General features: G+C 38.0%; 1 protein-coding gene across 3 annotated transcripts; it reads right to left on the bottom strand.

The window, feature by feature from the left end:
* On the bottom strand, positions 222-4,480 carry LOC110436962 (bifunctional nuclease 2). Of its 3 annotated transcripts, none has more exons than XM_021464813.1 (11): positions 4,324-4,480; positions 3,239-3,554; positions 2,581-2,751; positions 2,442-2,491; positions 2,302-2,358; positions 2,127-2,192; positions 1,951-2,025; positions 1,342-1,460; positions 936-1,027; positions 587-645; positions 222-493 (listed from the first exon to the last, which is right to left on the bottom strand). In XM_021464813.1, the coding sequence occupies exons 2-10, from the start codon at positions 3,531-3,533 to the stop codon at positions 590-592; spliced, it is 981 nt and encodes a 326-aa protein (XP_021320488.1). In that variant the 5' UTR covers positions 3,534-3,554; positions 4,324-4,480; the 3' UTR covers positions 222-493; positions 587-589. The 3 variants fall into 3 exon arrangements, with proteins under 3 accessions (XP_021320488.1, XP_021320489.1, XP_021320490.1); XM_021464814.1 differs by having other exon boundaries at positions 3,239-3,541; positions 4,324-4,473; XM_021464815.1 differs by having other exon boundaries at positions 4,110-4,448.

The following is a 12,272-nucleotide window of genomic DNA, read 5'->3' as shown; positions in this document are numbered from 1 at the left end:
TGTGCTGCCTCCAATATAATGAATTATAATTCCGTTGCAACGCACGAGTATATTTGCTAGTGGAAAAAAAAAAAGCAGCAACTTCTCTTCTTGCATGCAGGAAGCAGCATGTGAATACTGTTCTGCTTTCCGTGGACACAACGAAATTCTGCATATCTCACTGGAGGTCGATGAGCTAAAAATTTGTGCCAAACATTCGACCTAACAGACTGACATACAAATGAACACGGCTAAGATACCAAATTTTCCAAAGGATTAGTGTTTCACTTCAAAGTAACAGACTGACATACAAATGAACACGGCTAAGATACCAAATTTTCCAAGGATTAGTGTTTCACTTCAAAGCTTAGTCTGAATTTACAGAAGACCATTCTTAGGTCCATACAATATGTACAGCTAGTTACATAGAGCCATAACCAGTATCAATTATCTGGAATGCATACTGGAATTCAGCTTGGCATCATCTTTATTTACACCATCCAGACATGCAACACTGTTAGAAGTTACCAAGTTAAAAACAATAATAAATCTGCAAATTGACAATTTCTGGATAGAAAAACAGAGCTACACAAGTTCAGACTTTAACCTGTCAGGCCCAGTTCTTCCGCTTAGACCTCAGCCGCATAAGTTTGTCCTTCCATGATGCTGTTGAATTCAACAGATAAATCAATGAACCTTCGATACAAGTACCACATCTAGGTTTAAACTAATGATAATTATTCTCCAAGATCAATGTGTTTCTTCTTGTCAGATAAGGTGATGCACATTACTCTTGTTTTGTTCATTTGCAGAACATGGTTGCAAAGTAAAAGAGATGTGATGTTTGTTCAACATTCAGACAGTTTTGATAATACAACACTGGGTGGTCATTGTCAGATGCTCAATCTTTAGTCCTGGATGGATTGAATGAATACATAAGACGGATGTATCATTACCAGCATCCTTGTATCTCTCTTCGACGGCTGCAATGAGCATGTTCCTCACCAATCCAAACTCTTGAGCCTCCACACATGGCTGTCCATCAGGTCTAACAAAAAATGCTAGTGTAATTAACATGCTGATTCAATATTGGCATTCTGGATCTTAAATGCACGGAATATACTCGAATATAAGAAACCACTTTGTTAGATATATCAGTGAAAGGTCTAAAGAACATATAGGTTCATCAGTTAGGAGCAATAAGATGCAGGGCAGATAACAAGGTAGAAGCATAAGTTGCAGGGCAGATAAACAACAACAAAGCTTCTTAGACCCAAGCAAAGTTGGGGGCAGATCAACAAAAAAAAAATTAAAAATAAATCCTACAAGTACTGTATAATTCTTACTCGCCTTCTAGAATACCTGTCAAGCTCTGTAAATAACAACCCATCTGATAGGCCAGCTGCTACTGCCATTCTTGCTGGCTCGACTGGTCTGATGCCATCACTGTATGCAAGACTTCTATGGACTTGTACAGGAACCTGTTCTTGCCAAGTGAAATAAGAATGACATAAATATGGAGAATAGAAGAGTTTCACATGTATGCACGACAAATGAACCCACACTACCATCAAATGTTTCTCAAGATTAAAGCAAAACACAAATAAACAAAAAATGTGCACACATTTACATGTCACTTTTGAGGACTAAGATAGTAAACATGTGATCACGTTTACCAATCTTAAATGTTTCTTGACAAAATTAACTATCTGGTGCACTTGACTTGTGAGTGTGGACTAGGATTGTTATTTGTTTTGAAAAGTAAAAATTGAAATATATTCAGAAGCGTAACCTGACTAGAAAAATCGGAAAGGAGAACCATGTCAACAAAGAGAAAGGGTAGCCACTGATAAAATAAGAGAACTGCTCCCCCCAAATAAGCATGTATTGAAACCTTCACTACGAATAATAAAAATCAGAGTACCAAAAAAATTAGCATTAGCATGTAGCAAGGACATCGACAGCAAATACCTTGCAACGAACAGCAATGTTTATGGCATCTGAAGGCCGAAGATCGAAGGTGATGCTGTCTGTAGGATCATCAATCTGCAGTGCAGGAGGTTTCTACTTTAGAATATTAAGGTTATGGTGTACCCATTGAAAAATGCATTAGATTGCTCTTACAGATTAGTCAACTAGATTTGTACCTTTGTTAGATAAAGTTCAGCACAATAGGCTTCTTGAATTCTTTTGTTTACCCGAACAAGTTTTACCTGAACCCAAAACCACCATCATGATAAGAGGAATAAGAAGATGAATTAAGTTGACTTCTCCTTGACCAACTAAGCATAACTACTACAAATGCTTACAAATTAAGGTTACCTCATAGCCCATTTTATCAATCATTTCCTTGACAACTTGATATATGGTCGGTCGTGCCTATAACAAAAAGGTGTTATATAGACTACATCAAGCAGAATGGACAGTACAAAGCAGCAGTCAATAAGAATAGAAGGTATTACAATGTGGACATTACGAATAGCTGCCATCAGAAGTACGCTTGGCATCTCCACTGAGAAAATTGAGAAGGTAGACATGCATTAATGTCAATAAAAAGTTCCTACTTCTGAATTACCAAATCAAGCTAAATGATTTACGTACAAACAATGATTGGAAGTAAAGTTTCACTTCCATCTTCAATCCTCAAAACAATAGCAGGTTGGGGTGCACTCTCTGGAATATTTCTCCCTTGAGAATTGTTATGGACACATCGCAAGTTTTTCCCATCTCGCATCTTTATTACATATCCTTCTGATCCACTTCTCACCTCAACTGGAAGAGAAAACCAAAAAAAAAAAAAATTACCTTCAGAATATGTACTGGAGACACATCAAAATACTACTGGTAACTAATTAGTAGATTGACTATCAAATGTAGTTTGTTATTCCATCAATATAATTCAATTTGTGTCCAGTTCAAACTGACAACTGTGCAACTTGCATATACTGAAGCAACTAATGTATGGTACCAATGATGATAAAAAAAAGTATGGTACCAATAATAATAAAATACGCACAATAGTTTGCAACAGAGGCACAATATGACTACGTTACAAGATAAATTTCAAAGCTGCAATGGAAAGCATTCAGATTTTTCATTCACTTAGATACTTGTGATAAACAAGCGGAACATAGAAAGTCAAGCAACTGATCACATAGGAAAATTAAGTCCAGAATAGCAAATAAATAAAGCCTAAGTAAAACTTGAATGTAGCACGGCATTCTCCATATAAAGCAGACCACCTTGTGTGAAGAATTACCTGCTTCTAGCACGGTAGAATTAACATAATCTTCATCACTCTCGCTAAAGTTTCCAGCCATGTATCCATTGCCATCAGAAGACGAGCTGAAGCTGCAGCATGGACCTATGTTCTTCGTAGATGGCTGGGAGATGGGAGAAATGAATCTTGAAATGTTCCTGTACTTCGAAATAGCACCAAACAATGCAGTCCCGAGCTGCCCGGATTTGGTCAGGGAGTTGTTGACCAGCGCAGCAGCAGCCGGCAGTTTGGCTTGCATTGCAGGACGGCATAGAACAGGTCCCTCCATCGCCATCAATCTGCCTACGTGGCAAAACTGGAACCAATAAATAAATATCTGTCACGGTGTGCCCGGATAATGTTGCGGAGAAATAACCAAGTGACCTATAGTAGGGGAGAAATAATCAATTTCATGACACTGACATATCAACCTACAGTTTGGATTCAGAAACAAGCTGGGTTGCACTCTACAGCCCTTGATCCATAATTAAGTGCTGAACCTTATTTTCTATCTCAAACCCACAAACGTAGCGTCGGATGCCTAAACACTTCTCCATCGAATCAAGAACCTAAACCTGACAGCTTCACATATAATTGATTGTTCCCCTATACCAATACCAAGTTAATGATCACACAGATAACTGAACATTCGATTGCGCTGAACGCCAAAGAGAAGACATCCCCAAGTTCGCGCCACACCATCCTCATGATGACAGTTATTCAGGAATCACCGGAAGGACAGGTGCAACAACAATCATGCCCCATCCCCATCCAGCGCACCGTCCCCAAACATTACAAAGCGAGCAGAAACCAAGAGATCAAGCAAGGACGAATCCCAATCCAAGCTCCGCATCGAACAATAAACACTCACCCGCAGGAAACAAAATCTCCTTACACGAAGAGGAGCAAGCCGTCGCGCTGCCCCAATAAACAGGGGGGGGAGAAAAGGAGAAGAAACGAAAGAGTCCACGAAATGGGAAAAGAATCCCAAGCGAGTGAAAGGGAGCCGAAAGAATCGGATCGCGAACCGCGTCAAGAACAAGCCTGATTTGGAAAAAAGCCACGAGGGAGGGCGTCGGCTTTACCAGCAGCAATGGCCGCCGCTCCTTGGAACCGAAGAAGCAGAGCTCGAGCGCAACTTGAGAGGAGGGGAGAGGAGCGACCGCAGTGGAGGATTATTACGTTGTGTTTTGGTGGAAAAAGGAATAGAAAAAAAAAGGTGGGGCTTACCTTTCGCTTTATCTGGAAGAGAGCGGAATCACGAAGCGGTGGGCGAACGACGGCGAGCAAATGGTCTCTCCGGCACAAATTACTCTTTTGCCCTCCTACATTATTTGCCTCGGTCTTTGCTATTTGTTCGTCGCCGTCAAGTTGTATCGCGCATGAATCAACACACGCGTTATCCATATACATCTACGACACTGCAAGTGCGATTTCTCTATCAAGAATAATTCCTTTTATGTGCAAAGGTTCAATTACAACATCGAACAGTACTTCCTCAGACAGTATATACTATTCCCTCAGCTCTAAGTTATAAATTAGTTTACCTTTTTATACATCCATCTTATTATGCATGGGCATGCGAAATCACTCGTACAGTTGGCTCCCTAAACTTTTAAAGTGATACATATCAATACTTAAATTTGACAGACGATATTATCCATGTCTCTAACCGGTGATTACCATATGTCTCTAAACTTAGCCGATGGTGTCATTCCGATCTCTAAATTTTTAAGGTGATTACCGCAAGTTTCTAAATTTGGCAAGCGGTATCATCCCTATCAAATATACTCTAACCTACTATATAAGCTGGTCTGAATCCAACATGTACAACTAATCAATCATTATTTATCTAATATTTATAAAAAATATATAAATTATATAAAATAATTTACATCAACAAAAAATAAATTAATTAAAAAATTTTACAACAGCATATATATTAGGTTTAAACTAAAATGTAAAAAAATACTAGAATTAGTATAATATTTATGTATCAATAATAGTATTAAAATAATATTGAATTTATAACACTAAAAGTTTTATCTATTAAAAGTTGTTTCTAATTTTAGTATTATTGTATAAGTTCTAATAGTAGTATTATAGAAGTAACATTTCTCTATTATTAATACTATAATACTATACTACTTTAAATAGTAGTATTATAGTATTAGAACTTTTAATAATAGTATTATAGTATTAAAAGTTTAATAATAATGTTATAGCATTAATAACAGAGAAAAGTTACTTATATAATAATACTACTAAAAATTTTAAAATAATACAAAAATTAGAAGTAAATTCTAAATGAGGACCTTTTTCACTAATTTTTTTATTACTTCCGGTAAGAACATAATTCTAAAATCTAACTAAAGTCAAACTATCTTTAATGTAACTAAGTTTATTAAAATATGATCCTATATGTAACTCAAATAGGTGTACTATATAATATATTTCTCAATGATACATATCTAATATAATAAATGTTAGTATTCTTTTATATAAGTCTGAGAAAAAGTTAAATGTTTGAATTAAGACTAACTACATTCTTTTTTAGAAGGATGGGAGTATTGTTAGGTAGTCCAATTTTTTCCCTAAAGCAATAGCATCTAGATACTCTAAAGTAGCCACTCAAACATCTTTTGCTTTTTAGGGCACTTACCCAAAAATAAGCACAAAAAGTATCACATCCTGTCATAAATTATTGGTTATTTTGGGCTTTCGATATACATAACTTTTTGCTATGCACCTAGATATATAATAATATATCTAAAATATAATAAAAGTTGTGTATTTAGAAAATCAAAACAACCTTTAAAATAAAATGGAAGTAATAAAAGGGAAGCAACACTTTATTATAATGAAAAACAAGAATATACAAAAATGGTCGGTATTTTTATCTCCGTGCAGTGACTCTTACCACTTATTTTTATAGAACCACGGGTAATATGTTGTGTTATGTTGTAGTTTTTTGGTTTTATATTGACAGACCTTAAACTAAACATAACTATGTTTGACATGGTTAGTCAACGTGAAACTCCATTTTCTTAAGTCTTGTCTCTTGTGAATATAATACAGACACAAAAGTTTATATACGTTCACTTATTCTTGTGAGGGTATACACACATAGCTATATGAACAATTGTAAAAGATTAAGCTAAAAGATCTTAAACTTGACAAAGTCATCACAACGACCTCACTATAGATCTACATTACCTAGCACTAGAAGAATAGTTCGGTTAAGTCCTAAAATAAATCTAGGAGAATGTGACCACCCACGTCAAGTCAAGAAATTAAATCCGAGGAATAGGTGTTAGAATCTAATAACCCTAATTACGGGCAGCAATCCTTGGATCTTTGATAGGATATTGCGAGCATGTCACAAACTTGCACCATATTAAGAACAACATAGATGAATCTTGTAGGGAACCTTAGATGACAATGAAATAACTATAACGAGATATTAGGATCTAGCAAAGCTTACTGCATCAATTTGTATAAGCGCAACTCAAGAAGATTACAAATGAGATTACAAATGACTGTTGCTCTCTCAGAACCCTACTTGACTCTCGACCTTGTAATTCTTACCACATACAAGAATCTAGTGTCATAGAACTGTCTAGTATAACCTTCTTGAGTGCTCCTAGCTAAGGATGAAAATAGTCGGAAATGATTGAAACTGGAATTACAATGTAGAAAACGAGCGCGGTCGGTTCAGGATATTTCTACATTTTAGCAATTAAAGAGTACCAAAAAAATAGTTGTGAAACTAACTAAAACTGATAAATTTTTATGTTTTACAAAATTCAGAAATGGTATGATAATATAGAAAATGATATCATAATATAGAAAATGAGAGCAGTCGGTTCGGAATATTTCTGTTTCTTTTTGCAAGCCTCGGATGAGACGCGTGTGTATGTTAGCTCGGTTGATTTCTGTGGCCTTTACCCCCTGTTTATATAACCCCCTCCAAGACCCTATACATACAAGTAGGTGTCCTGCTCTTAATCGGATCTTACATTCTCTAATATAATTGTAAGTATTAATAGCATCCTTTTATTAAGTCCTACTAAAAGTAATAAGATTTGAGGCACCATACAACAGTAGAAAGGAGCCTCAAATCTGTTGCCAATTTAACGCAACACATATATGGATGTCACAACTGGACAAACAATACATAATAATAAATAGTGAACAAACATGACACTAAAATAAGGGAGAGAAAATTTCTATGCAATCCAAAGAAATCCAATAAATTTTCAGATCAAATAAAGAATTTTGTCTGTACTATTAAGCTGATGGACATAGTAATAATAACAGTTTGAAATGTTAAATCATTTAACAATTTGTAATGCCATTTTTTTACGAGGGAATCAAAACATTTTTGTTAGGCATGTCAAAACGAATCATCAGGAAGGGATCAGGAGGAGCAAGCAAAACCGACCCAGGAGCACCCCCCACGCACAGGAGGGCAAATACGTCAAAGCAGCATAGGCATGCATCGAGCCCTCTAGAAGCCCTCAGGCCTCAACGTCGTTGCCTTGCTCAGAGCTCAGAGAGTCAGTGCTCACACACGCACCAGCCAAAAAACGAAATTGCCTCCGCATAACCGTAACCCTCCGTGGCAATAGGATCAGTATTATACATACGCGTACTCGTAGGATTGAAGGAATAATAAAAAAAAAGGCATTTCCGTGCTCGCGCACCGATGGCTTGGCCGTGGCCGCCTCGCTAGAGTCGAGTACGACGGCTGTGACGGGCAGATGGCGCGGCACGGCAGGCTTTGCTTGGATTGGAGCCATGGAGATGGAGGAGGAGCCTTGCAACCACAATTGTATGCATCGGTATTCAGTTGAATACCCAAAAGTTTTGGCAAAAAAATTTATATATATAATATTTATACATATGTGTATTAGTGTATACAAGAAAAATAAAAAAATATTAGCTCCTACCGGCCCACTTGGCCCAACGCTATGAAACTTGAAACAAAATTTCTGTATCCCCATCTCTCCTGTCTCCTCGTATTCCTCTCTCCTTGTATCGACGTATCCTAGGTCCTAGCGGCCGGCGGCCGGCGGCGGCTGCATCGATCGTGTTCCTGCTAGCGGTGTCATCGGCTGATCGGCGCACAGACACAGGCGGGCGGCGGGCAGGCAGCAGCGCACACATAGGCACGATGCACGACGGTCGACGTCTCGACGAGGACTGCAGTCTGCGCCTCTGCGGGGCGATCAGGCAACACCACGAGTCCACGACGACTGATCGGCGACGGCGATCGAGTTTCTTGTAAGTCTAGTGTTCCCAATCCCTCCCAATTCTTTGGAATAGCAATTTATCCCATTCCTCAGGTTAGTCTCTTGATTTAATTTTAGGTCTTAATATGAAGAGGAAAAAGAGTAACACCACGGATTTGAGGAGTTTCTTGCAGCGGGCTGCTACAAAGAAGAAGCAATCACTCGCTATTGATGAAAGTTGTATGCAACTGGTTGTTTATCAAGGGCAGCAGAATGATAATGTTACTGGTACAAGCACAATTCCACCGAAACCTGAAGTGACAGCTGAGCGTAATGTAATAGAAGAGGATGAAACTGTACCCCTAAATAAATCAAATTCTAGTGATGAAGGCATTGGTGACATGTATCAAATTCAGCATGATCCTGGATTGAGGGTTCCCATATCAAGCTATGATGTCAATGATCAAGATTCAGTTAGAAGGGCATACATTGCATTGGGGCCATGTCGACCCAAAATGAAGAAAAATGATTTTCCGCAACATGAAACTGGAGGTATGCGTCGTTTCAACCGTAAATGGTTTAATGAATTCAATTGGTTGGAGTATAGTGTTCAGAAAGATGTTGCATATTGCTTTGTTTGCTACTTGTTCAAAGATAGCAACAAATTTGCTGGTGGAGATGCATTTATAGATGAAGGGTTTAGAAATTGGAACAGTAAATCTAGAATCCGTAGGCATATTGGTGCTATCACTAGTGCTCATTCAGAAGCTCAAGAGAAATATAATAGATTTCTGAAGCCTAAATCATCCATTCGTGAGCCCATTGCCTCAAACACAACAGAATTCAAGGCTAAATATTTGGCTCGTTTGAAATGGTCCCTCCAGGTTGCAAGATTTCTTTTGCGTCAGGGGTTAGCTTTTCGTGGTCATGATGAGTCTGTGGATTCACTGAATAAAGGCAATTTTTGAGAACTTTTGTCATGGCTTGCAAGAAACTTTGAAGAAGTTAATCAGGTGGTTCTTGGAAATGCTCCACGAAATTGTCAGATGGTGGATCACAAGATTCAAAAAGAACTCGCTGCATGTTGTGCTCAAGAAACAACCAAATTGATCATGGAAGAACTTGGTGATGAGTGTTTTGCAATTCTTGATGATGAATCTAGTGATTCCTACATGAAAGAACAGTTAGCACTTTGTTTGCGTTTTGTCAATAAAAAAGGGCAGCCAGTTGAGCGGTTTCTTGGTCTTGTGAATGTTGAAGATACTACTTCATTGACTCTCAAACAAGCAATTCAGTCCTTGCTTCTTAAACATCAATTGTCATTATCCAAGATACGTGGTCAAGGCTATGATGGAGCTAGTAATATGAAGGGACATGCTAATGGCTTAAAGAAACTCATCATGGAAGAGTCTCCTACTGCATATTATATTCATTGCTTTGCTCATCAACTTCAACTAACGCTTGTATCTGTTGCTAAGGAGAACAATGATTGCAAGTGGTTCTTTGGACAACTTGCATATTTGTTGAATACTCTTGGCATGTCTTGTAAGAAGATTCGTATGCTTCGCATAGCTCAAGCTGAGTATATGATTGAAGCATTGGAATTGGGTGAAATTGAAACAGGACAAGGTTTGAATCAAGAGATGGGCTTAGCAAGACCAGGTGATACTCGTTGGGGATCTCACTATAGGACAGTAATGCATGTTATGGCTTTGTATCCTTCTATCAAAAAAGTTCTCTGGCAAATTGGGAATGAAAATAGAGGGGCAGATGTTATAGGAGCTCAAACTATGTTGAAAGTATTTCAATCATTTGAGTTTGTTTTCCTGCTCCACTTGATGAATGAAATATTTGGGTACACAAATGACTTATGCAATGCTTTGCAAAAGAGGGAGCAAGATATTGTAAATGCAATGGATCTTCTTGAGTTCACAAAGGTACAATTGGATGTTTTGAGGCTTGATTTTGGATGGACAGAATTCCTTGCAAAGGTCACTTCTTTTTGTGAGAAGCACAAAGTTAAAGTCATTGACATGACTGCAATGTATAAGCCTATACAAAGATCAAAGCAATTCTTCAGAGGCCTCAATAACTATCACCGGTTTCATGCAGATATGTTTTTGGGTGTCCTTGATAGGCAGCTTCAAGAACTTAATAGCAGATTTGATGAGGTAAACACTGAGCTACTTAGATGCATGGCATCATTCAGTCCAGCTAATTCTTTTGCTGCTTTCAATGTTGACAACTTGGTGAAACTTGCAAACTTCTATCCTTATGATTTTTCATTTGAAGAAAAGAACCAGCTCCCTTTTCAGCTAACTCACTATATTAATGATGTGAGGAATGATGAAAACTTTAGAAATTTAACTGGTCTCGCAGAGTTGTCCATGATGCTTGTTAAAAAGGACAAGGTTGATAGGTACGACATTGTTTACAAACTTCTCAAATTGGTGCTAGTTCTCCCAGTTGCAACAGCCGGTGTTGAAAGGATCTTTTCTACCATGAACTATATCAAAAACGATCTGAGAAATAAGATGGGCCAAGATTACTTGAATGATACCTTGGTTGCATTCATTGAAATGGAATTCTTCTTGCAAACAAAGGATGACAACATCATCAGCCGTTTTCAAAGCATGAAGGATCGGAGAGTTGTCTTATAATTTGTAAGTTTTATTGTCATTTGGTTGTTATTGTCAACTCTATATGTTGCAACTACTATTGCTACCTTTTTATGTTTACCATTAGATTCTTAAATATGAAAAATCTGCTCTGTTTATGAACTATATACAATATATATCATATATGGCACTATACATGTCGAATATGAGCTATTTGGTTGTCAAAAAAAATTTAAAGCCGTTTAGTTGTTAAGTTTTTTTTTAATACACCTCAAATTCTGCGCCCGCCACTGCTTGGAACAGCGGAGGCAGGGGCCCAGACCGAGAGCCGGCCGCCAACGGAAGGACGCGTGTGAACGGCTGGCCCGCCCCGCACCCGCACCCGCATGCAGTAGCAGTGGATTGGATAAGGCTGGGACTCTGGTTTGTTTGCCTTCCATTTCCCGTCGTTTTCTCTCTCTCTCTCCCACACTCCACTTGCTCCTGTTTCTGATATTTTTTTTCATTTCTTCCACGCCTTGGTGTCGATTTTTCTTTTTTTTTTCCGTGAAGCCAATCGCCAGTGTCAGACGGCAGACTGACCAAGTCCAGTGTTTGTCAAGCTAGCGACATGAAAGGCACCAGAGAGAAGTGTGTATACATTTCGCTTTTGTGGCCAGATGAGGACGTGGATTACTAACCCATAGATTGATGATTAATTCTTCCTAAAATATCTTTATTCTTCCAGTACAAAACTACAAGTATTGTTTTAGAAAAATTGACGACCAAAAATCCACATGGAGAAAAATATAAACGAGTTTCCGTCTCATCTATGATGTAACGGAAAAAAAAAAACTGATGGATCACCGGTTCATCACACTCCCACCGCTGGAGCTGGTCTCAGGCGTCATTTAGTTTGCAAAAGTTTTGGGTTTTGACTACTGTAGCACTTTCGTTTTTATTTGATAAACATTGCCCAATTATGGAGTAACTAGGCTTAAAAGATTTATCTTATAAATTACAGGTAAACTGTGTAATTAGTTTTTATTTTTATCTATATTTGATGATTCATGTATGCGACCAAAGATTCGATGTGACGGGAAATTTTGAAAATTTTTGTGAACTATCAGACAAATTTGGTTGCAACCGTTCAAGCGTTGCGTGGATCGTTGCGTCCGGATCTTGCGAACGGCTGTACAGCGG

The sequence above is a fragment of the Sorghum bicolor genome, chromosome 7 (genome assembly GCF_000003195.3).
Source record: "Sorghum bicolor cultivar BTx623 chromosome 7, Sorghum_bicolor_NCBIv3, whole genome shotgun sequence".
Lineage (NCBI taxonomy): Eukaryota > Viridiplantae > Streptophyta > Magnoliopsida > Poales > Poaceae > Sorghum > Sorghum bicolor.
The sequence above is the reverse complement of the archived record's forward strand: the minus strand, read 5'-3'. Positions and strand labels throughout refer to the sequence as shown.